This window comes from Melozone crissalis, unplaced genomic scaffold (genome assembly GCF_028551555.1).
Source record: "Melozone crissalis strain CALT ecotype California unplaced genomic scaffold, PUWL_Pcris_2 ptg000018l_1, whole genome shotgun sequence".
Classification (NCBI taxonomy): Eukaryota; Metazoa; Chordata; class Aves; order Passeriformes; family Passerellidae; genus Melozone; species Melozone crissalis.
In genome coordinates, this window is record NW_026535796.1 from 1,791,635 (window position 1) to 1,817,888 (window position 26,254).

A 26,254-nucleotide genomic window follows, 5' to 3' on the forward strand; every position below is an offset into this window, starting at 1 on the left:
CCCAGGTGTATGTTTGAGGACTGTCTGGGGGCTATTTATGAATTTAGATAAATGCTTCCAGGGCCATTTCCATGCCATAACTCCAAGGCACTTTGCCCAGCCATTCCCTTTTTCCTGTTGTGCACAGCAACAATGAAACCCCAGAACACTCAGCTCTGGCAGTTATAAAACTCTGGCTTACTTTGCTGGTTTTGAGGATGTCAAACATGAGCTGCAGCCCCTCAGTGACCAGCTCCTCGTTGTAGTCCTCCTCCTTGATGGTGACAAACTCCCTCAGCAGGGTCTGCACCACGGAGTAGCGGGACTGGGAGAAGGTTGTCCTCAGGGACTCGATCCACACGTGGAGCTTCCAGGGCACTCCTGCAGCCACAGGAAAAAGGGACAGTGAAAAATGATTTCCTGAAGTGCCTGTGAGGAGGTTATCCTGCTCCTATTACTACCGCTTGGCAGCACTGAAGTAGCTCTACCTACATCCTAACAGCAGATAGATTTTTATCTTGATATTAAAGGTGACTGAACTGGGTCACTGACAGGTTAAGTGGCAAAGGATTGGCACCAGGATCATAAATTGGAAATTTCTGCTGATTTTTAAGGATCAGAGACTCTCTGTTTTGTTCTGAGCTTCATGGTTAGTCAGAACCACAAGACAAATTTGAACTGAAGTTATAAGGATACATAATGCCACACAACTGTGTTGTGAGGTCTTTTCTCCCAGTTACACACAAGTTTCAAAGCTTTTCTCTCTCCTACCTTGAGATTAGTTTAGTTCCTTCACCTTAAACCATTGATAGAGTGAATTTTAGGTTTAAGTATCTGACAGGGAGAGATGCCCCTTCCTTTTGATACGTGTGAACAGAGGATCCAGCCAAGGGTGAGGGACATCCCAGAGCAGCAGGAATTTGAAAAAAACCCACTTATGAGGAGCCTTAAACACTTTTAAAATTTAGATTAGACAGCTTTGCAGTTGTTGCTCTTCTAAGTGAGAGGGGCAGAAAGGAAGGTTTCTATGCCTTATGTGCCCAGTGCAGAGAAGGAGGGCTCACCCAGGGCCCTGAGCTCCATGGTGATGTCCACGTAGCCGTGCTCGGCGCTGTAGTACATGGCCTCCTGCAGCGCCTTCATGCGCGTCTTGCACAGCCGCACCTGCCCCTCGCTGGAGCTGCCCTGGCTCGAGGTGTCGCTCTCCACCCCCTCGGCCAGGATCTCCTCCAGGGACAGCACATCCCCCTTGGCCTGCTGCGGCTGGCTCAGGAGCTTGCGCAGGACGTTCCTGAGCAGGGACGAGAGGTTTCACTTACTGACAAAGGAAATTTCAACAACTCACACAGGACCACGGGGATTTGGGATTAGGGATCCGGCTCAGTAAACAATAATTTCCTTCCCAAAGACAGCTGGCACTGTGGAGCTGCATGGAAACCACTTGTCCTTCCCTACCCCACATCCTAGAAACTGGTGCCCCTCAGCAAGGGCAGAAACATGGCCTGTACTCCTCACATGGGGGGTTTGTTTGGAATTTCACACGGCAGTTGCAAGAAACAGACTTTTCTGTTTGTGTCTTGTTTGGGGAGTTTGCATCACGGGTGTCCCTGAGCCAGCTGGGGACAGCTGCTTCAGACATTCCCCAGCCCAGCAGGGCCACCCAGCACTCCCTGTGCTGCTGCACTGCCACCAGCCACTGCTCTCCCTGCACCCACACCGCTCCCTGGGGCTAAATCCGGATTATTTAAGGACCCAGCTTTAGGATCACCCCATCCTATCCTATGGCAGAACAAGCCTTGGATCTCATTAATGTTTTTTCTGGGAACACAGAGAAGCTTGCAAGTAATGTCTTATTTCTGAACAACCACCTTGAAAACAGGGTTGGAGAGCCCAGGCTGGCTGGTTTAATGATTCACCTCTTGGATGGCCACCCAAAAACCAGAGATGCAGACACCCAGGCTCTGCTGTAAGTTATTCTTGCCACCTCAACCTGATTAGATTCCATCTCAGAACATGAACCAGGATCTCACAACCCTGATCTCATAACTTATGAGATTAGAGTGCCACGATGAGAGTCCCACCTTAGGTGGGACTTGGTCTGCTGATGTGGGGCTTAAAACCAGCTCACTCTCAGTGCTGCAGAGCCAGACCAGCAAGTGTAAGGACAAGAAACAGCAAACAAAGATCTTTGTTCTTTGTTGTCAGGAGAGTCTTAACCCCATCTGCTGAACTGCACAGGCAGGGGTTTGGGTCACAAAGTCCCACAGGACACACAGCAACACCCAGAGTGCAAAAAGGGCCTGTTGCAATCAGGAGCAGAGCACTACCTGTGGCCGTGTGCTGCTGAGTGGCTGAAGCAGTTCATGTCCTCGTGGAGTGACGATGACATCCCGTTGACTTCCAGCATGCTCAGCAGTGGATCAGCGCCCCTGCTGAGCAGCAGGCTGACCAGCTCATAATTCCCTAGGGAAAAAGGACAGGAACATCAGCATGGTCCCTCTGTGGAAGCAGGGCTAGCCACAGGCAGGACTCCCTGGCTCCGTTCCCATTAGAGGGAGTAGGGAGTGGTGGCAGAACATCCAGCACTGGGTGTCACTGGGAGAGGAAGAGGCCTTTTTTATCCCTTCCATAAAGCTTGGAACAGAGCAAGCCAGCCACTCCTCTTCATAAAAGCACAAAGATAACAGAGAAAGAAACAAAAGGAAAAAAAACTAAAACCATTTTGAGGTGAGAAGTGTTGACAAACAAGGCCAGCACAGACTCGTTCTGAGAATGTTCAACTCCTGACAGCCCGCTACAAGAAATGCAGAATTTTTACCAGCATTTAACAAACTAATAAACCAAATTTCTTTATATAACAGTTATTTTTCCCCAGGCTGAATGGAAACTTGTTAATTTTTCACATCTGGGTGTTGCTTAGGCCCACAGACATGCCCAGAATAGACAGTTTATGTTCCTTGACAGTGCTGAGTGAAGGAGTTGGTGCCATCAGCTCTGCTGTGGGGGCTCTGGGGAGGAGTCAAGAGTGGGACAAGTTAGAAAACAGATAAAACAGATACTTGAGGCCCATCAGGCTGGTGGCAGGAAGAGATGGAGAGTGCTGAGGCCACAGGGAGCTCACCTGCAGCTGAGGCCAGCTGGAGGGGGGTCTCAGCGTAGTTGTCCTCCCCAGTGTTCACAGCAGAGCCCTCCACGTGGGCACCAGCATCCAGGAGCAGCTGCAAGGGCACAGGAAAGACAGGGAGTTGGGAAAAGAGCAGTTCAGAAGGACCAAGCAGCCAGGGGTGGGTGTTAGAAAGGAGAACCAGTGGGTTCAGAGTGAGGAGGGCCCATCTGGAGAGCATCTCCTCCTTTTTTAATCTCCTTTATGGTCGTGGCTGTGCAATTGGAATCTCCAACCCCAAAGGGCTCTGCAATCAGAGCAGGAAGTCCATCCTAGCTCCATGCTGTGCACAGGAAGCATGGTTCCCCCAGGGAATTACCAGGCTGGTCATAGCTCTGGAGCCTGTGTAGGGAGGCCTGGCAGCTGCAGGAACTGTCACACAGAACCTGCTTTCACTGAGCTGCTGTGAGGGAAAGAGCTCCCTCCAGGTGAAGGGGAGAAGGTGCCAGGGTGATGGGGATGTTTTATGGCCAGGTGGGGCTGGCAGAAGGCTCTGGAAAAACCAGAGCAGGGCTGGCAGGGAGTATCAGCCCTGTGTGTGCGTATCCATTAGGATATTCCATGCTTCCACGATTGTGGGCACTGCAGTACACAACAGGAGCTTTGATTCACTTGGCTTCATCTCCTGGGAGAATCAAACTCATATCTCACACATAAATTAAGGCTGTCCAACCTCTGGAATACCAAAGGCTGCCTGGGCAGTTTGCCAGGTGGAATCTAATCTTTATAATTATGCACAAATGTACACAAACAAAAGATGAGTGTGTGCAGCCTCCATTTACTTACATTTTTTTTTAAATTTTATTCCTTCCCTTTGAGCAGAAGATAAATTAAATTCAACAGCAATTGATTGTCTGCTGTGATCAGTTTTTCATTCCCCTGGAATTCTGGGTAGCATTTCTTGGGCTCCACCCCATCCTGTTGCTCCCTGTGATAATTCCACAGAAAAGGGAGCAGGGAGGATGCCACAGGCTTAAATCCCACAACAGCTTAAGTCTTGCTTGTGCAATTCTCAAGGATTATGAAGGAAGTTACAGATGATTTGCTGCCATTAGAGCAGACATCAGCACACCCTGGATTTTTGCATGTAAATTTATAAACCAATTAATATCTACTGTCATAAAGCTCCTGATCAAACAGCCAACCTGCACCCACTCCAGGTGAAGCACTAGTTTATTTAAAACTAAAGAAGTGATTGTGCAGCATTGTTTTGGGAGCAGTGAGCTTTGGAGCAACACTGAAACCAAAGAAAAATACAGAAACACGCTGTGCTTTGTTATCAAAGCCTTACTAGGAATTATGTCACCAATTTTCATTCTCCTTGTTTTAAACAGCAGGCAGTTTTTTCACTGGTGTTTAGGAGGCTCAGGAAGGCTGGGAGCAAGGCCTCCCAGGGCTGAATTCCAGTGCCCTGTGCCTGCTGGAAGGATTCCTGGCTGGAATCTTACCTGTACCACGGAGATGTGGCCGTGCAGCACGGCGAAGGTGAGCGCAGTCCAGTGCCGGCTGTCGGGATGCACCGAGGGGTATCGTGGAGAGCCACTGGGCACCTGGAGCAGGGAAGCAGCACTCATTACACACTGCAGCCCGCCTGCCTTCCTCCCCTGCCTTCTACAGAACCAGCCTCTTCCTCTGTGAGTGACAGACCTAGGGAATGGGGATTTGGGCCACTTAGAGAACACTGTGACCACCATCACACTGCCCCATCCCCTGGGACTTTTAATGGGCTCCCTGGTTTCTCCCTGTGGCAGCTCCTTCCCTCCCCGTCCCCTGCCCATTAGACTTGCCAATGCCAAGCCTAACTGGAGCCACTGAGTGCTCCCTTCCAAGAGGTTTGGAAGATTTTCTCCCCCTTCCCAAATCCCTGAAGTGACAGTTTCTGGGAGAAATGCTTGCTTGAAACTTCCAGGACTGAAGCCTTCAGTTGCTAGGAGAGATTTCAGAACTCCTGTTAGTTTACAGCTGGATAATTATGGGCAGAGGGTTACTCACTGGTATATCTAAATTTGCTCCAGCATCTATAAGCATTTGGACCATGGCTTCATCTCCAGCAGCACAGGCGTACATGAGGGGGGTCATACCCTTCAGAAAGGAAACAAAAAATAAAAACAAAAACAAAGTTATCTTTCTATCCCTACCAACAGTGACACTGTCATGGACACAGCCAGTTTGAATCTTAGCCTACAAAGTGTGTGTAGGGACAGCATACATGTATTTATAAAGCATTTCTGATTTCTATGCAGAGTGGGCACAACTGATACTGGAAAATGACCTGGACAAAACATCACTGGACAAGGGTGAAAGAACACAAAAAGGATCACTGAAAATCCTAGCCCTGTATTGTCCACAACTCTCCAGCTTTCCCAAGGCTGCCAACAAAGAAATGCCATTTCTTGGCTCATTTGTAGCCAAATGAACTGAAGGCAGAAAGCAACACAAAAATACAGACGATGAATTTATTTGGCAACTTCTCCCCATTGCTAAAATCCTATTTGCCTCAATATTTCAGCATTTCAATCCCATAAATCTCCCTCCCTGTACTTAACCAGCAAACCATGACAGCTCCGAGATGAATTATGAGAAAAATGAGCCTTACTTATAGAGCTCATTCCTGAAGTAGCCAAGGACAGAAAGGAAATGGCCTGGTAAAATCCATTCCTGCTCACATCCCACAGCTTTCCTGCCCCCTTCCCTTAATTATTGCAGGCATTGGAATTTTTTACAGGCAGCATCTCCACAGCTCAGTGTGCAATAACAGAGCTTCATCCTTAATGGAGCTGCACTGTAAAATGGAATTACATCTCTCACACAGGAATTCTGCTCTTGACTCTGTAAAGGTGTCTTTTCAAAGCAGCCACAACTCCCAGCTTCCTGCTTTGGGGCACTTCCACTGGTGAGGATATTTCTGGGTGAGATATTCTGGCTTTTGTAGGGCTTGGGAGGCTCCACACTCATTGTAGACAAATAAACTGAGAATTCAAAATGCAGGTCTGCAGGCACAAACCCCAGTCAGGGCTCTTACATTGTCCTTCTTTAAAATTTTAATGTTAGTTTTGCACTTCCTGCTTGTTCCTTGCAAAGGGAAGAAGAGATTGTTCTCCTAAACATCTCCAATCCCCTGAAACCAGAGTGCTTGGTCCCCATCAGAACTGAATACAGGGTCCTGCTCCAAACTCACGTTTCTGAGGGCATGTTCTGAGTTCTTTTCCACAGATTTCCATGTACACAGATGGGCAAGTGGGTCTGAACATCCTGGGCATGCTCACACTCTGGGAGTAGTCAAAATCTCAGCCTGGATCTAAAACCTTTGTATTAAATTATCCAGCAGCTCTATCATACCCAAGTCAGATTTCCCAAGGTTGGGCATCTGGCTTTGTCTTACTCTTTTCCAAAAGGAGCAAACCAAGCTGGTGGCAAAGTCCAGCTTTGGCTTCCTGTTCCAGCTATGGCAGAGCTCCTTCTCAGAATTTGGATTTAACTCTGCCTGGGGTGGGCAGTGCCATGCAGGCACTTGCTTGCACACAAAGCTGAGTTTCTCCAGAGTCAAGTGGAGAATTTCCAAGAAACAATGTCTCCAGAGGGGGTCCGTCCTGCCCTTTTTGTTGGTGCCAAAACATTCTCTGAGGGCCAAAGACACAGAGCTGCCCCTCTCACAGCAGGGCCGGCAAGAGGATCCCACCCACAGGATGAGACATCAGTGAGTGACAGCAGAAACTCCTCAGACTTCCCAAGGAGCTGCACACAGGAGCCTCTGTGCTGACAAAAGCCAGACAGCTCCCAGTTTGCTGGCTGTGTGAGAGGTACAGGACATCCTGCAGCAAGAAGTGACAGTCCTGGCACCAGTGTCTGAGGTGTTGGGGCACAGTGGCTCACAATGCAAATCACAAAATAATATTTGAGAGATTGAGTGGCCTCTGGGCTACAGGAACTGCAAAAGCTTATTTTAAAAAATATAAAGAGGAAGTGGGAAACCTTTATAATATAAATCTGTGACCTCAGTCACTTTACTGAAGTGAATATCTATGATGAGATACCCACCCCAGGGACCACAAAGCTCCTGGTACTGGATTTGTAAATAAGGCAACTACACACCCAGATATGTCCAGGAGCAGCTTCTGCTATTTGTGTATACATTCACACTTCCCTTAAAACTGCTGGATGGTGGGAAGTGCTTTGGAAGATGTGCCAGGTTCAGAGCTGGGTCTGAAATGTTACTGCAGTAAAATGCCAGCAGTGAGAAAACCTCTCTACCTGAACACAAGCCCTTCCCACTGCTCAATATCCTCTTGTTCCAGAGATGTGACAGCTCATTCTCCTCGCTGTGACAGCTGTAACGAGTGTTTATTTAGGAGAGGTGGCTTTTTCCCCCTTTTTTTAAATTAAAAGCTAATTCCATGCATTGAATGATATCCCAGAGGACAGACTCTGCTGTTGCTTGATGGGACTGACAGCATGAGCAGAAGCAGCCAGAGACTCCCAGGACTATCAAATCCCTGTGGTTCAGAGTAGCTGAGCAGGGAACAGTTAAAAATGGATAAACAGACACATCAGCATGATGGACTATGAGCAAATCTAACACTGACTGACACCAGGCCACTGGGGTGGGGCCCTCAGCGCTGTGTCTTGTATTCCAAACTGCTCTGAGCCTGAAAGCCATGAGACAAAAACACCTTTTGGTCACTCCTCACTAACCCAGCCGGGATCTGGGCTGTTGAGCCAGAGGAGAGTGTCACTGGAAAAGAAACCACTTTGCTTTGACATCCTCTCAGCACGTATCAGACTTTCCATTCACTGCCCCTGTGTTAACCTGCCTGCCATCAGTGCCTGAGACAGCCCATCCAAAGAAGAACAGACATTCCAGCTGATAAACAATCCACTCCAAGCTCTAATGGGGTTTTTTTTTGGAGGGGTGGCATGAGAGTGGGGTGGGGACGTATTTTTCTGTGTTTTAAGGGATGCATTTTCAGCCTAACCCACGAGCTAGAATTAGAAAACCCTTGGAGAGGCAACAAACACGACCTGGTATTGATTTGCCACGTGGAAAGGAAGGAGGGAACTGCTGATGCAGGGGGTTTTGGGGTGGTGAGGGTTTGTTCTGCACCTGATCATCCATGGTGTTCACCCCGTCGGGGCCCAGTGCATCGATGGCCTGGTTGATCAGATCCGTCCTCCCGCAGTTCAGCATGCGGAAGCCCAGGTCCTGCTGGAATTTCTCAGTAGCAGCTTTAGCATCCAGTCTCCTGAAGGAGCTGAAGCAGCATTCAGGTCTGTGAAAGACAAAAGAATTCCTGGATGGTGCCCATAGCATAAAAAAATGTATGGATCCTTAGTCTTTTCTGGGCAAAAAATATCAAAAATTTTTTAAAGTATTAAAGTTAGGCAGAGAACACCATCAACACTTTTCCAGCAACTCACTTGAAGGAAATGTTTTAACATTTCTATGAGGATCCACTAAATCCTTATCCTTTAGATGACTATCAGGACAACTTTTATGTCATCTGGAAGGAGCCCAGGGATTACTGTAAATCCTCTGGCTGTCTGCTCAGGCTCTTCTGAATTCCAGACCTGGAAGTGTGTCTCCTTCACTGAAGGATCACTTCCCAGCTGGAGGCTGGCACTGGGAGCTCAGCCCTTTGATGTTATTTTGGGGTGAATGCCTTCCACAGTACCCTCCTGGTTTCCAGCACAGGCTCTTGAGCAACGTCTCAGTGAGTGAGATATCAGCCTGCCAAGTTCCTCTGATAAATGAGATGCTTTCAGCACAGCCATCCTCCTCTGGAGAGCCTAGACAGCCTGCCAGAGGAACAGGCCACTCATCACCTCACAGAAGATTCAGGATGAATCTCTCATAAAATCCTACCATAATCTTGTTCTAACTGGTATCACAATTTACAGTGTTACCCAGAATAATATGTAATTACTTTATACAATAGTCAGAAGAAAGAAAAAAAGAAGAATTATGTAAAAAAAAAAGTGAAATAAAATGACTCCACTTGAAATCTAGTGAACTTCAGAAAAACAAAGGTTTTTGAAGATATGGAACTTGCCTTTGCACATTGTTCCTATCCCACAGCAAGTCAGGAATAAATAAATAAATAAATAAACAATTAAACAAACAAACCTGTTTCAAGACCTTCTTTCCCCCTGAACATGCTGGATACAAAATAACTGCTTTAAAGGATCAAAAAATGCAATCTGGAATTAACTTTTCTTTTTTTTGCTGGTTTAGATCTTTCATTCAAGCTATCTTATAAAGCAAAGAATAATTTTGTAATTAAGTCTGAGGCACAGAAAAACCCTGAACCCAAATAGTTGCATTTCATATTTAACTTTCAGAAAGACAAAAAAATCCTTCAGCCCCAGCTGCAGAGTTTGGCCAAAGCTCCTTTATCTCTGGAAGTACCAGAAAGTTAAACATGTATCGCTTGTGCAGCACAGAGAGATTTGACTTGTGGGAAATGTAGTGAAAGTGTGACCCTGAGATTAGCTCCATGGTTACAGCATGGTGCTAATTCTTAAGAGTTGAACTTGATGATCCTTGTGGGTCCCTTCCAGCTAGGAATATTCTGTTCCAGCTAGGAATATTCTGTGCCTGAGCACTGGCAGCTCCCACCTGTGGCCCGGGCTGCGGCATTTCCAGCACTGGAGGGACTGATAAGAGACTAAGTGAGCTGAGCTACAGCCCACAGAGGGGACTTTCTGAATTTGTCACCTCTTTTGGAGCAGCAAGAGGTTTTGTTGTTTAATATTGTCCATTTTTGTGCTGGTGATTGGCCAGCACCGAACCCACCCCATGAATTGGTACATCGGCCAGAAAATCTCAACTTGGCGAGCCAAAACCACTAGAGGAAAGTTTTAAGAAGCTCCAAGGACCAGAGGAGCTCCCCAAAGCTGAGCCCACGTACTTGAGCTGGCGTGGCTCGCAGTCCAGCCCCGGCAGGAGCAGCCTGGCCGTCTGCCTGATGTCGTCGCTGTCCACGGTGAGGCTGCGGCGGTGCTCGGCGTAGGTGATGGCCACGCGCATCCACTCCATCAGCGGCGGCAGCAGCATGAAGGGGCTGTGGAGGGAGGGCAGAAATCCATTAGGGAACAAGGGCTGGGGCTGCAGGGCACTTTGTGGGTTCCTGGGTGTGCAAGGGGGAGCCTGGCATGGATAAATCCCGCCTGAGGAAGGAAACTGGACTGGAAGGTCACGGCCGCTCAGCCTCGGTCACCCGAAGAGTTTATGTAAAAGCTGCGTCTGTTATTCTAAATAATCCATAGGCACAGGATTATTTATTATTTATTATTATTTTTACACTCCTCCACTAGGAACACTACAAATATCCTTGACTGTTTGCAACTTCAAACCTTGATAAATTCAGTCCTGCCTCCATTAATCTTCACATTACCGCCATCCCCACGGCTTTTTGCATTTTGCCTTTCTTATGCAGAGCTCAGTTATGCCCACCTGACCCTCAGCTTTGCTCCCCTGAGTCTCCAGACCACAGAACTGGTGGAACAATGAGGTTTTACTCAACATGAAGGGCTGCAAGGCAATAAAGGAATATAAATAAGGTAATAACAGCAGCACCAGCTCGTGATTAGCTCCCCTTACTCCTGCTGTAAGAATGAACACAGCACTGAGATCACACATTAATGTATAGTTACCATAATACTCTAATACACAACACATCTCATCCACTCTCTCAATATACAGCCAGACTGATCTATTTTGCTTGATTTTTCCCCAAGGATACCTGCCACCCCAGTGGAAGGCTTGGAAGTGCCGGCTGTAATGAAAACACCTCTCCCATTCCCAGAAACGACTTCATTAACGCTGTGGAAAAAGGGAAAAAAAAACCAAACCAAAAACCTGTGCCATTTAACCATTCAAAAGAAATGAACTGAGGGGAGAAAGGATCAATTCCTCTACAAAGTTCAGAGAGAAAAATATATGTATGAGGGAATATGAACTGATTTGGGCATTAATGAAAGCAGTTGAAGTCATGAAAGGCATTTTTCAAAGCTGTGCCTGTGTACATGTGTGAGGGCAGGAAGAGGGAGCTGCACCAATCCCGTTAGAAACCATTTATTCATAATGGGATTTACAAGCACAGCTCCCTTTATCACGACTTTGAACACCCTTCAGGCTGGAATAACTCCACTCTGTAAAAATATCTGCTGTTCTCATTTTCCCAGTTGCAAGGTGCACCCTGAAACGCTGCCGCTATCACTCTACACACACACCCACTATTTTTCACTCTTCTCCTTCCCTTCCTTTTCTTCTGAGTTGTGAAACAGCTTCTACAAAACCAGAGGTGTTTTAAGCACCGGATCCTGGATTGCCCAGGGCCAGGGTGCTTCTAACAGGACATTGACTTTCTCCTGTTACCAGTTCACTTTTCTGTCAAAGAATCAGAATATCAGGGTTGCTGATATTGCTGCAATCACCACTTTGAAAATCACCCAGCAGCTCATCCTTTCCAAGCCTTTCTGAAAGGGATGGGATGAATCATTCCAGCTCATCCAATTCAGAGCTGATGGACTTCCCCAAGGGAAGAGCAGGAATTGTCCACAGGCATTTGGGAGATGCCTTTAAGCAAATTCTCTGCTCCAGAGAATTTCAACTCTTATCCGGCCTGGAAAAGAGCCATTCACACTTTTTGAATGCAGGTACTTAAGAGAGGAGCCAAAATAATTATTTATCTTTTCTATGTACTCTGCAGAGCCTCTAGCATGGAATTCAAAGTTCCACAGAGGTGGTGAGGGCAGAGAGGTGGGCCAGGGAGGCCAAAAGCATCAAAACTAAATACAGAATTAAATTATATTTAGACTGGGGACGCTCAGGAGCACTGGAAAAGCTCATCTTACAAGAGATTCCATCTGGCACCTTTTGTGGTAAACAAAGCTTTAGGCCACATCCCAGCTTCCCTGACACTCCTGTGGTGGGAACACTGCTGGGCAGGAACCCTGACCAAACTCTGGTGACTGACTCAAGGCCTGGGCAGCCAGAACCTGTGGTCAGCCAGCAGCAAATGCCACGGAGTCTGCACCAGAAATAACACCTATCCTGAAGGAATTTCCACTCTGCAAAAAATCCACATGTGCCAGGGTTATAAATGGCTTCCACACAAGCAGACCTTGGGTGTGGAAAACTTGCTTTGGGAGGAATAGCAAGAAGAAAAACTTTTTTCCCCCCTTCTGTTTCTTTTTTTAATCTCAACAGATTTTTTTCCAAAGGCTTTAAAAGTGACAGCTCAGACTGCCTGGTTCTCCTTGTGTCCAAAGGGGAGCAGACATTGGAATGCAAAAAGCAGTGTCAGGAAGGATGTTCTCATCCTGCTGTCCTGATTTTCCAAACCTCACTGCTGGCATTGCTGTGCAAATTGGATAAATCATTCTTTATTATTCATTATTCTATCGAGGGTCACTATAATGGCTTCAATTTTGCTGAAAAAACTTTGTTTCTCTGCAAAATTTTTAGCTTGAGGATGGGCTTCTTACTCTTTTCCCCTGCTTTTATCCAATTATTTCCTTTCTCCCAACTTGGCCATGCTCTGGGAACAGCTTTATCTTCCTTTGCTCACTGACACTCCACCAGATAAGCAGCATTATCCCAGGATTGAAGCAGAAAGAAGAGGCGCAGTTCAGCTGAATCAAACACCAGCACTGGCTCACGTCGCACTAAGAAAATAAATGAAATTACTCATTTCCTAGAAAATAAAATGCCATTCTCAACCCTGTGGCCCTTAACCTGGGCATCCATCTTCCCCCAAGGAATCACTGATCATTTCACCGTCTGCAGCAGGGGAAGGGGGGGAAACCTTAGTGGAAAATTAACTGGGAGATGCTGCAAGCTAAAGAATTAATTTCTGTCTCTGCGCTCCTGCCTGTGCCATGTTCTGCCTGGTGCCATTTTCCTCTGGTCTTCCTGACATTTAGAAGTGTTTGGCAGCTCATTAAATTCCACACATGAAGTGATCCAGCCTTGGGAAGCTGTCATATTCCAGCAGCAGCTCGCTGGGGACACAGACCCTCAGTTTTCTTGGAAGCACAATGCCACCATGGCTTCTTCCAGTTTTTTTTGCCATGAAGTTGTTTTGGAGTGATGCCAATGTGAACTGGGAATGTGCACAGGACTGGGAAGTGGAATAGGAACTGCTCCTCTTCTGTGCACCTTGTGAAGGATCACACTGATGTCTGATACTGTCATGGGCTGTCAATATTGCACCCATAAGTTCTCTGAAATTCCCTCCATCTGGAATTGGACAGGGGATCACCTTGGAGCTGGGTGAGAGTGCTCTGAGAAAGAACAGACTTTATTATGGGCTTTCCCCCTTCCTTTGAGCTAAACCACATTGTTTTATTTAGACATAGCTGAGGAGGCCAAGCAGCTTTTAGCAGAGAATTTACAGCAAGTTTTAGGATAACTTTTTCCTGGAAAAGGTGCTTTCATTAGAATGGCTCTGGACATGATTGGTATGTGGAGAGCACATGCAGCAGCATCTGAGGAGAAGCTGTGGGATCACAGACTTTCAGGGATATCCATCACAAAGAAATCTTTCCCAAAGTGGGCTCTTCTGGGGATTTCTAGCAGCACTGGGATCAAGATATTTTGGCAAAGGGAAGTTAATTGTATGCAAAAAGGAGAGCACTCCAGAGGAGTTAGAAAATCACATCATCCTTCCCCTGCTTTGAGCACCTGCTAACTCGGGTGAAGACAGTGGGATTTCCCACAAAAACAGCCACTCTATCACATCCCTTCCCCCTGGCTGTGCCCCCAGGAGGATTCAGTGACAAGACTGCTGAAAAATCACAGTCATAGAATGGTTTAGGGTGGAGAAAGCTCATCGTGTTCCAACCCCCCTGTCATAGGCAGGGACACCTTCCACTAGCCCAGGCTGCTCAGAGCCCCTTCCAGCTGGAGGGAAAAAGGAGGAATAAATAATTTTCCCTGTTGCCCCACCTCTTCTCTATTTTTCACTGCCTTCTGCTCTGCTACAGCAAAACAAAGCAGGAGCCAACAGTGACAGCAACAGCAAGAAAGAAAAACCTTGTTCCTCTAAACAAGGCTCTCCTTCTTCTAAAGTGGGAAAGAAAATCCTGTCCTAATGGAAGCAGGTGGGAATGGCAAAATTCACCTCCCTCCTGGCAGCCTGAGCCGGGCCTGAGCTGCACAGGCACAGTCTCCATCCTGCCTATGCCCAGGCCTTGTAAATGGTCTGAGTGAATTAAAGCATGTGGAGATCTCACAATATTCATGGTCAGAGTGGAGAGGCCCATGGTAACCCCCATATTTGACTTACAGGAACTATACAGAGGCTCCTGCAGAGAAGAATCCCAAATCTTTAAAGATCAGTGTGAGTTTTTGCAAGGGACTAAAAAATGAAAAGGGAAGGTTTTCAGTACAGTGAGCTAATATTTGAATTTATTGCTGGAATCAAATTCTATGGCTCAAAATCACTCAGATGGAAAAATCCCAAGGATGGCAACAGAGTCAAAAAGAAATTAGAGTGAAGTCTCATTACTTGGAGAAGGGAAAAGATTCTGAGGCAAGACAGAGTATCCAAAACTCAAACCATGGCACACTGATGTGGAAAATAGTGGCATATTTACAATTTGGATTCTCAAACACTAAAACCTCTCTTCAAGCAGCAGGGAGGAAAAAAAATGTATCTTAGAGTATGTAATTATATGTGAATAAAATAACAACAGAGATGTTGATTTACAAGAAACACAGAATTGTTGCTCCAAAATACAACCAGCTTCACACAGGAGCTATTCCTCACAGATTCAAAAGTATTTCACAAAATTTCAAGAACTTCCCACATTTACAGGAGAAACAATAGGAATTACCATGCTGGGCCCTATTCAAGGATCATCTCAACATGTGCAACATCTTTCAAGGCAGACAGTCCAGATCCTTACAGAAAAGGAAGAAGAAATTTAACCACATCCAACTGACCCCAAAAAGTGTTCTTCTGACTTCCCTTAAAACAATGACTGGCTCACATCTCAGAAGATAAGAGTTCTCAAATTTTAGTGGATCGTTATCAAGTTACTAAGGCCTTGGCTTGGCTATGCCATGAGTTTAGAGAGTTATCCTGCAGTCAGACACTAATGGAATGAAAGCCATCTGGTTAATATTATATTTATTGGGATCCTTTCTCCACTGAATCTGCCTTCAGAGTTTCCTCTTTATATACAGAATATAAAATGGTACAAGAGTAGTTTAAATCTAGAACTGGCAGCTCTGATCCTTCTTCTCACAGACAGAAATAACACCTTTTCCATCCTTTGCAAACCACACTTAAAAATAAGGTGCAGCCTCAGACAGGTTTTACTTCATGGTGCTACAAATCAAAGGAAAAATTAAATTTGAGTTCACTAAAAAAATAACATGAAGTAATCATTGGGAACTCACTATGAAACTTAAAAAGAGCTCTCAAGTCTATGGTTTATTTATTGTAATCACATTTTACAAACCTTACTTTACCAACAGGGAAAAGATTTCATTTTCAGGCTGGAAACAAGCACTGGTGCTGCTCTGGAATGTGCCATGTGTCTCATTAGAAAAACATATTTGCAACATCTGCAAAGCTGAGGCAGGAGGAAGGTTTCTAGAGAGGCAGAAAATAATGAAAACCAACTTCAAATGTATACAGTTGTTGTTAAGAGGCAGATAAACATACATGATAGTTTAACTATGACAATATGGTCACAGTTATGGGGTCAAGATGTGACAGATTTCCATCTGTCCCCCCAGCCCCACACGGAGCTGTTGGAGCCCTGATGGACACGGAGGAAATGCAGAGGAAGGAAAACCACCAATCCTGCTCCTGCTGCTGCTCCCAACTCCTCAGTGCCCTAAAGCTCTTCATTGGGTGAAAACTACAGCAAACAATTTGGGGGATAAACTATTCTTCTTTCATGTATCTGGACCTAATTGCAGTCCTGACCTCAGTGAACACGGAGTGAGTCCAGTGGAGGCCATGGAGATGCTCCAAGGTCTGGAACACTCCATCTCTGCAGCCAGCCTGGGAGAGCTGGCATTGCTCAGCCTGGATGAGAGAAGGCTCCAGGGAGCACCTAAAGGGGCTCCTGGAGACCTGGTGAGGGACTTGGGACAAGGGCCTGGACTGATAGGACAAGAGGGAATGGCTTCCCACTGCCAGAGGGCAGGGACAGATGGGATATTGGGAAGGAATTCTTCCCTGTGAGGGTGGGGAGGCCCTGGAAGAGATTCCCAGAGAAGCTGTGGCTGCCCCATCCCTGGAAGTGTCCAAGGCCAGGTTGGATAGGGCTTGGGGCAACCTGGGATAGTGGGAGGTGTGGGCATTGGGGTGGGACAAGATCACTTTTAAGGCTCCTTTTAACCCAAACCATTCCATTATCCTGATTCCATGATTATTCCAACAGTGGCTCTGGCCAGGCCATCTACATCAGCCTTTCCCAACTGCCCTGGCTTGCAAGCACAAAACACTTTCCAGACAAGATCCAGCCAGTGCAACATGTGGAGTCCTGGTAGCCAGGACCCATCCTGAGGAATCTGACCTAGGAAAACCTTGCCATGCTCAACAATTCCAGCAGCAAAGGAAAAAACTGGTACATTTTGGAGCAGGACAGAGGCATAATTTAAACGCATGAAAGGAATGAGCCTGTAGCAGCACGTTAGGTGATAGTCAGAGATAAACACGGGCAGAGAGCCAGAGTGGGGTGTCTGCTATTCTTGGATCAGCCTTGATCCTGTGGGCAGAAAAACCAAGCAGCAACTCCTACGGTGCATTCCAGCAGCTACACTGGCAAACTAACAAAAACAAAACAAAACCAAACCAAAAACAAAACAAAAAAATATCCCATGCTATCTGCAAGCAGATTTACCAGGGGTCAGCTGGTTCTTCACTACCCACAGCCCAGACTCCTCCTTCCCCAATTTTTTTTTTGCCCATTACACATAATTCCCAGCAGCAGGAGCAGGATTGAGACAGCAGCCCTTTTAGTTATGACTTCAATCTGATTTGCCAATGTGCATATGTTAAAAGCATATGCTGGCTCTGGAGCCAAACCCAATGTGCCAGATTCAATCACTGAACTGGTTTTCAGGGCCCACTTGTAAAATCCTGACACGGAGCGTTGCCACACTCATGAAAACTGCCCGGAGCTCCCCAGTTAGAGCTGGGTGAGCAAAGAGCCAGGAAGAGAAATGGTTTTTTCTGCAGTTCTGGAACACTGAAAGCTGTTCAATTAATTATAGATGGAAAAGTTTGTTCTGTTAAACAAAGACAATTCTTACCGAAGCAAAGGGGTTTTCACAATAAACAGGGAAAACTTTCCCATTTACATCCCAGCACAAGCCAAAAGCTAATTAGTGTTTCAAATAAGACATTTTAAACCACAGAATACTGGTATCTAGAGGCAAAACATTTCAAGGTTAAAAAGATGATTCTAAGATGTTTCTTCCCCTTTCAGGACTAAGAAAAAGTTGATGAAACCACTGTTTTTGTACAGACTTGACTGATGTGGCATTCCTGTGCCATGTCACACTCCTGTGAGCAGGGACACTGTGTGTCATCAGTCACCCCACTGCTGATGTCAGTGCTTTCTTCATGAAAATCCAAGAAATCTTCTGGCTTTTCACTTTCCTAGAATCTGAGATGTTCTAGGAATTAATTTAGCATGAAGGCACTAAGAACACACCAACACATGCGGGTTTGCAGCTTTCTTAGGTGAAATAATGCAATGTGTGCTCTAAAATCAGGTACCCACTCCACCCAATAATGTAATTTAAGAGTCCATTTGCTTAAATAAAAGGTATTCAAAGCCCAGGGGTGTAGCATTTGTGAATGAATGGACAGGACTTTTCTAATAGTGCCATGTAAGACACAAAATCTGCCATTAATCAAAGTTCAGAAGGAGAAGTAACATGACTCATCAAATAGATGCTAGTGTGGCATTTTTAAATTATTATTTTGCAGGAAGACATCACTCTGTCCTAATGGCAAACTGCTCAATGAACACATTTCACCTAAATCTTCAAGAAGCTTCTGCTCTGCTCCTCAGTTCTTGTCTTAAAACACTGAAGAGTTGCTGTGCAGAATGAAAATTCTAGTGGCGAATGAATTTGTTTCTGCTTTTTACTGGAAAGCATGGAGTTCCATGTTTGCATTTTGCCTTAAAAAATTAATAAATAGTGCCATGTAAAGTTACAGATATGAGAAATGCAAGCAACAGAAGTGTCCTGAATTTAAAGAAAACAGCTGTTGCAATGAAGTCTTTCCATGCCAGACAAGAAATCATCTCCTTCTTCCATTTTGTGTTTAAGACTGTGAAATCTCCTAATTTCAAACTCTTTTTATGGTTCTATCTTTGGGATTTTTATGATCCTATCAATGGGCATCATCACTGTACCTAAGCAGCACTGGGAATGGCAGACACAACAGCTTAACTCTGGGATTCTGGTAGGTGGATTTAATTGGCCAAACTCAAATTCTTTCAGTTTTCAAATATCCTAAATTTAGAGCACGCGTGCACTACATTTCAACATTTGGAGCTTCTCAGCAGATGCCACAAATTCCAGCTATTAAGTTTGCTTTTAGTGCCAGCAGTGCTGCTGAGCAGCCTCTTGCTTTGTCTGCTACAGTGTATGAACTTCTACTGAATCTCAAATGAGAGTAACTATAATTATTCAAACCTCAATATATGGATGCAGGAGATCTTTCAGCAGGTCACAGCTTGGCCTAACCAAGAGCAATGCTGACAGGACACATGGAAAAAAAGCTCTTACCCTGACACCCTCAGGATGCTGTGGTCAAATACCAGCACAAACAGGAGGCCAGAGGCATAACCAATGCCCTCCTACAAAGCAGCTCGTCAAATTACCAGAGTTTCATATCTATTTCTCATGGACTGTGAACTACAGAGTTGCAGATTTTATGCCCAGATGGCAAATGCCTGAGTAAGACACCAGCAATATTTGTTTACACCCCGACACCTGCAGCACAGGGAGATGAAAAAACCCAATTGTCACTCAAGTCTCCATATCAAGTTATCTGCTACCCCATCTCTCTCCCTCTAAAAAGCCACACTTGAATAGTCTCATATTAATAGATTAGATAAACATTATATTAGGGATAAAATAATGAAGTTTCCCTATGCTCAGATAAAACCTGTTCTTGCAACAGGCCCAGCCTGGTTCATGCTGACCACGGCAGAGGGAACAGCTCTGGGCTTCCTACAGGAACACAAAGGAATTTCAAGCTCCAGCTGCTCTTTCAGCTAATGACCAGCATGAAAAACCAATAATTTTTGTTTCTAATGCCAAATGGCAGGGTTTTTCTTTCTTTTCAGCTCCATTAAAATGCTGCTGCCAAAAGGCAAATCTCAAACCACAGAAGCATCAATGATTGATACGATAAAAATGACAAAGCTGAACATGAGCATATTCTGATACCATTGCATTCAATGTGCACAATTATTCTTTTTCAGCTTGTTGAGGGAAATATCAGCATTCTAAAATTCTGCTCTACACTTAAGTACCTGTTGCTTTAATAAATTGTTCTCTCAGCATCCAATGCTCTGCATTTCAAGCACAAATAAAGAGTAATCAATGAAATGTTTACAACACATGGGACACACCTTTCTTCCCAGGGTTTCTACCTCAAAAGAACCATGAAGGAACAAAATTATTTGAGAAACAAACTGGCTTTCATTTTATTTTCTTTGCAGCAGGTACCTCTGAGCCCTGACTGTGAATGAAGCTGTACAGAGCCCACATTTTGTCACTATGCTGGGGCAAACTGTGCTCTCAGATTAAGCCACTTATCTTTAGGTATCTTGAGTATCTGAGCACAGACAGTTTAGCAGCCCAGAAGCAGCCCCAAAGTGTGTTAATTAAACTATTGTAACTTCTTGTACAAGGAAGAATGGGATGCCCAGATGGAAAGTCACTTAAAGCACATATGTTTCTGTGATATTCCACTGCACCAGCTCTTCAGAGAGATCCTTCCTGAAGAATTTGGCAGCCCCAACAGGGAACTGAGCACTGGCTACCTGGCACAGTGCAGGGCTGACAGAGGGAACTCTTAATCACCCAGTCTGGCTGCTGGGAGCAGGATAATTACAAGCAGCTAAGTTCTGAGCAGGTTATGTTAGCCCTGTTATAATTTCATGCTAACATGCTCGTATTCCTCTCAGACCATCTTCTGGAACTGCATCACAAACAACTCATCCTTTCGCACTGAAAATGTCCCCAGTTGTGCAAAGTTTGCCCAAGAAGAGCCCCCTGTTTCTCCAGAAAGATCCTTTCCATTTCTGAACAAAGCCAAAGGGGTGAGGAATTGTTAACTGAATTCCTTCCAGCAGCAGAGAGTTTTCCAGCAAGCCTAGGAATAAAACTTTCCAGCTTCTGCTTGCCCCTTCTGTTCTCTAGACATTATGATATGATAGCCTTTCCAATCCCTGAAGAGAGACCTGCAGGTACAAACTCTCCAGTGGAACTTGAATTGCCAGTGGTTTGACTCCAGGCTGGAAATGCCCTTTCCATCAGCATCACCAGCAAAGCACAGCCTGGTCCCTCCTCTTTTAGCAAACATGTTAGACCAGCACCATGGGATCAACACCAGGTGCTTCAGCTCCAGAAGAGTCTAAACCCAAGGCTGAATCAGCTCAGACATGCAGCTCATTTGAATAGGATTTGTCTTGCAGAGCAGAGGTGCTTTTTGAAACACTCACTTCAGCAGTTGCTGCAAAACCCATGTGATTAAAATGGTGCAGTTTAGCTCTGTAAGTGACCACAAGGTCGGGGCAGCACAGGGATGAGATGCGATGGGGAAGTGTAAACTGCTGGGTTTCTTTTTCCAAGGCAGAGACTCACCAACCTAGGTTACCCCAGGGAAAGCTTAGGTCTAATCTCCATAAGGTCAAACAGAGAATGATAGCTGCTATTATCACAAATTACACCCAGAAATATTTATTCTACAGTGGAGCTTGGCTCTTAGCAATGTGTTACAAAGATGTCAGGAACAATAACAGCAAAACTCCCAACAACCTGCCAGCCCTGGCTGCTGCACAGCAAAGGCTCAGGATTGTATTTATTTAGTGTGGCCTTTGTTTAAAAGCACCAGATAACTCCTTCCTCAGGAAACAGGCAAGTTCTGCAAGGGAAGGGCTGCAATTTAGTCCAATAGGAAACAATATTAACTTCAATTGGCAACAGCAATTACTGAAAAAGGAGAAACTTGTTGGCTTGTTACCATCACCGTTCTTTGCAACGTGCACAGAACTTTTCATCCCCAAAATTTCTGATTTTTCATTGTATTAGTTACAAGAGCACTGTGCTGCTATCAGGAGACTGTCCTTAAGGAAAGATGGACACAGGAAAGACAGAAACCTGCAAGAGTCAAGCAGAGAGGTGCAGACTCTCAGTCAGTCCTCTATTATTCCCATAATCACTATCTAAAAGGCAGGAAAAGAAGCCAGAACAGCTTGCCTAACTCATTCCTGTGTTTCTGTAATGCTCTAACAGCTTTGTTTTAGGTCTCCCTGGATTATTTTCCTTTCAATCTTGATGCTGGTTTGCTGCTCATCACAAGGAGCAACAACAAATAATGCACAAGCCAGGCTGCCCACAGGCACTGGAGATTCCTGGGTGCACCAGCCCCGAGATTTCAGGCAGCTGAGTTGCCAGGTTCTCATCTTCTTACACCTTCTTTTTTATCTGAGCAGATGGAAACTCAAGAGCAGGAGCCAAGAGCTCAACGTGGGCATCTCTGCCTTAGTTACAGTAATTACTGGAGCTGTAATTGCAGGGTGGTAACACACACAAACACACACACAGTGCCTCTTGTCTCTCCACTGCTGAACAGCACAGCCAGAGATCATGTCTCCACTTCTCAACACTTTTACAAACAGGGACTTTCACCAGAAGTGGCCTTGGTCAGTGACGGTCTTTGCGGGGATTTCCACCCAGCACTGGGGTAAAACCACTGGAAGAGCAGAAAATTGTGGTTTTCAAACAAACATTTTGTAACTGACAGGACAAAGATGTCAGACACCTCCAGGCAGGTGGTGAGGATCAACCACTGCCTGCTGAAGAACCAGTTCCAGGGAACAAGGTATTGATTCCTGTTGAGTGGGAAATCACCAAGTGAAGAGATGTTTAACAGCTCTGAGGGCAAAAACCAAAATTAGAACCACAGCAGCACAGGACAGCTGGGGTTGGAGGCACTTCTGGAGACCATTAAGTCCAAAGCCCTTGCTCAAAAGCAGGGTCAGCTGAGCACATTGCCCAGGACCACATGAAATGGGTGATTTTTCAGGTGTCCTGTCCCACTTGCACCAGTGACACTTGAGACTTCTCAAAACATGAAAAACAGCAGCCAAGTCTCAAGACAGCCCAAAAACCAGACTTTTCCCCCCACAGTTTCACACACAGCCTTTATAATCAAACTTCTGTTTCACTGTACTCTCTTTTCTACCTGTAATATTTCCCCTGTCTCTCCACACAGTCTGCTCTGTGCTGCTCCACTTCATACACAGGGAGAGTCTTCTCCTCCCACTTTTGCAGAGAAATTAAATAATCTGTGTTTGTATCACACCCCTGCTCTGGAACAGAAAGATCAGAAGAAGCAGGGGGGCTCCTTTGGAAGCACTACAGTAACATTACAAACTGCTTACAGCCAGCAACGTGGAAGAAAGGCTGGTCTGTCCCAGGTGTGAGATATGTAGAGGTGGAAAAAAATGAAAACTGAGCAGTGCATGTTTATACAAACAACATAAAAGAGAGGGGGGAAAGTATCTAATTGAGAGTAGAGTGCATTGCCAGCTTCAGCAGTTGCACTTGGATGGATTCGATCCTCACGCTTTGCAATTAATTCCTTTCACCACTGCCAAGGTCATCTCTCACATTCCAGTTCTGCAATCTTTGAACTATAAAGACATGAACAATTAAAAAAAAAAAAAAAAAGACAGCTCAAAATACCTCAATAGCTTAGAAATACAGTTTAAAGGAATATTCCAGGAATGGAAGCATAACTGGGGTCTGTCACCTATTGTTTTAATTCCTTTCCATTTAATATTCCATAAACACTTCATCCTGTGTCTCTCTGCAGCCTTTCAGTTAGAATACCAGGAGCACATATGCAGGAGTCCCACTTCCATGGGCTCTGACTCTGTCAAAATGTCATTTTTTTTTCATTTTGATCTAGAAGTTACTGCTGAATATGTGCTGAGATGTCCCATAAACAGCAGGAAAGTGAAAGCTGCTCATCATAAATGTGCTAAAGCTACTCACTTTTTAAAAGGATAGATGTCCTCAGATCTCAAAATTGTACAATATATTCAATGTTTTGAACTATTTAGTATGGACTCAGCAAACAAATGATCCAGCCTAAGGTCAGAAGCAGCACTGCCACTGAACAGTTAATTTCAGTCAATAGACACATGTGGGTTGCAGCTTACTGGCCTCTGAAATAGGGTTATTCATGTCATCTCCTTGTGAATGAGCACCTCAAAATCACAATTCAGGCTGACATTAACTGGTCAAAGTCTGAAAAATGCATGGTAGCAGCCTCTCTCCCTGTGCTGGTGAAGGAAGTTGATCTTATCTGTTTATAACCTTTTTATTCTACTAATAAATCTAGCAGACTAGGCTTTCATGGATAGCAAATGGCTTTTTTTTCCCTTTAAAAAGGGGGGTGCATTTATATGTGCCTTTTGCACAAGCAATGCCCTAATGACATAGTTCACTGTAAGGCTTCCTTCTCTTTGCTTATATTTAATCACTATATTCCTATCAAAACAGTTCTGGGGAAAAGAATAAAATCAATGGAGTGTGGCATGGGGATGGGGCTGGAATGTGTGGACACATCTTTCTGTTGACTTCAGGGATACTCTGAGTGGATTTAAGTACTGTCAAATTCTGCAGGATCACAGCATTTTGCTCTCTCAAGGCAAATGACTGGATCAGGGTCTGCTTTTATTATTCCTGTTCACCTATTTTTGAGTGGAGAGGCAGCTGCAGACAGAATGGAAAGATACTCAGAGCTCTCAGACAAGAGACCCCAGAACTTGTTTTATTGCAGACCTTTTCAAAGGAACTAAGTGTATCAAGTTCTGCTCCTGATACTGCATGGAAACAATATGGTATGGCTGTAAAATAAAAGAATTCAGACATAAATACATTAAAGTGGAATTAGGAAAGACTAGGCCACAGATAAATCTAAAAGACAGGCAATGATGTAGCTATGGCACTTAATAAAATTCCATAAACCTGCAGTTAAAAGGAACAGAGGGGAAAAAAGCCTCATGACAGATCAGTGAGAGTCTGGAAAGATCCATCTGGAGAAGAGATTTGTCCTGAAAAGCCTCAACCAGCTCTGAAAGCAGGGATTCCTCTCAGTGATGTTGAGGATGCAGCTCAAGCAAACACAGGTCTCAGAGCAGGCTCTGCAGGTTATTCCTGATTTTCCTTCCTTTCCTGCCAGCTGGATGCCCATGCTATGCCAAGCAACACTTTTTGGAGACAATTCCCACTAATAACTGGGCTATTAATATTCTCTTTAATCTGAATGAGAATCTTTGCATAAATGTGATCCATGTGACCAAATCACTCCTGTCTCAAGCAATTCCAGAAGGAACATTTAGTCGTGGCAGGCATTTTTTGAACACAGGGAAAGAACCCAGTGAACCATGAGGGAAGGAGTTGCAGGCTCTAATTATTTCTAATGATGCACCTAGAAATCATTGAGTAAAAAGGAACTAGGTAAGATCAAAGTAATGTGTTTTTAAAACATGGAATTTAGGAAATATGATGAGGAGACCTAGGGTCACTAGGGATTAAAAGCCAGCCATGCCATAGGGGCTCTTTATTTGCATTGACCACTGCAAATCAATCAATCAATTGATCCTGCTTGGGCAGGATTTTGACACTCTACCAGGAAGAATTAATTTAGACCCAACTATGGTTTCTGTTCCAGCCAAAGTAAGTCTAGATTACACACATGACAAAAACTATCAAGTGTTCCAGCCAATGATGATTTAAATCAATAGTTCAGATGTTGGAAGAATAGAGTATTTAAGCAAAGAGCACTGAAACACAGCATGAAAGGGCTGCAATCTTTCCTTTTATAGCATTGATATATCTTCCTTCAGACTCAGATGCATTTTTCACCCCTTCCCAATAAATAACTTTGCTGGGAATACTCCACAGAGAAAACTCAAGTAGGCAGCTCAGCTTCTGTCTCTTCTGCCCAGCTAATAGAGGAGTCCTTTTTTCTGCCTGGCTCTCCTGAAAAATATGGTTTCCATGTTTATCCTTTGGCTTTGGATCATGAGAGGTAACAGATGTAATGGGAAGACTCCTGGTGGAAGCAGAAAACAAATCCAGGTCACTTTTGAGCCTGGTAGGCAAGAGCAGCCGCTGAGCTGAAGGCAGGATGAGCAGCAGCCTTCCTGAAGGATTTTCTGTGACAAGGGAGAAGTTGAGTGAGGCCAGGTTTGTTTACAAGCAGCAAATCTGGAGCCTACACATGGCAAACCCAACGAAGCTTTCTCTTCTCTTAAGAGGTGGCCCCTGGGCTTCTTCCAGTTTTCCAGGTTAAGAGCTGTGAATTTCCTTTAAATTGACAAGCCCCAAAATTTCACTGCTAGCAGCTGACAAATCCTCCATCAGCTCTGGAATTTCCCCAGCGTTTTGCTGGATTTCCACTGACAAGCTCAAGATGGGTACAGTCTGTGGGCTCCTGCAGATGTAAACTGTTTTATACTCCCTCCCTGATGTCTGGGATAAAATAATGCACCAGCAAACTCAGACAACATGTAAAACTTGGCACTGCTGCAGCATGGACAGCTTGGAAAGGCCTGACATGGCTGGATCGACAGGCACTGATGGACAAGCCTGGAATGAGCTCCACAATGTTCTACAGACCAGCAGTACCAACAACAGACAAAAATTTAGAGGTTTTTTTCTAATAGGGCAGCTGGAAGGGGAAGAAGCCCAGCCTACCCAAAGCCACAGATAATCAGCTACACAAGGAAGCAGGATCCAACTTTTTTTGCCTGTTCTTAGGTATTAGATCATGCTGACTTTCCAACAATAAGTGTTGCAGGCAGATGATAACCAAAAGAGACAGG

The 26,254-nt window shown here is 45.0% G+C and overlaps 1 protein-coding gene across 1 annotated transcript in view; it reads right to left on the reverse strand.

Moving 5' to 3' along the window:
- Positions 1–26,254, reverse strand: part of ABTB2 (ankyrin repeat and BTB domain containing 2) — a 111,400-nt gene that overhangs the window by 6,382 nt on the left and 78,764 nt on the right. Inside the window, exons 4-11 of the mRNA XM_054275414.1 lie at positions 10,048–10,200; positions 8,244–8,409; positions 5,135–5,224; positions 4,591–4,692; positions 3,101–3,197; positions 2,307–2,442; positions 1,044–1,270; positions 182–360 (exon numbers count right to left, since the gene is read on the reverse strand). Of these exons, the coding sequence (XP_054131389.1) occupies positions 182–360; positions 1,044–1,270; positions 2,307–2,442; positions 3,101–3,197; positions 4,591–4,692; positions 5,135–5,224; positions 8,244–8,409; positions 10,048–10,200 (1,150 nt within the window). The remainder of the gene's footprint in view (positions 1–181; positions 361–1,043; positions 1,271–2,306; positions 2,443–3,100; positions 3,198–4,590; positions 4,693–5,134; positions 5,225–8,243; positions 8,410–10,047; positions 10,201–26,254) is intronic.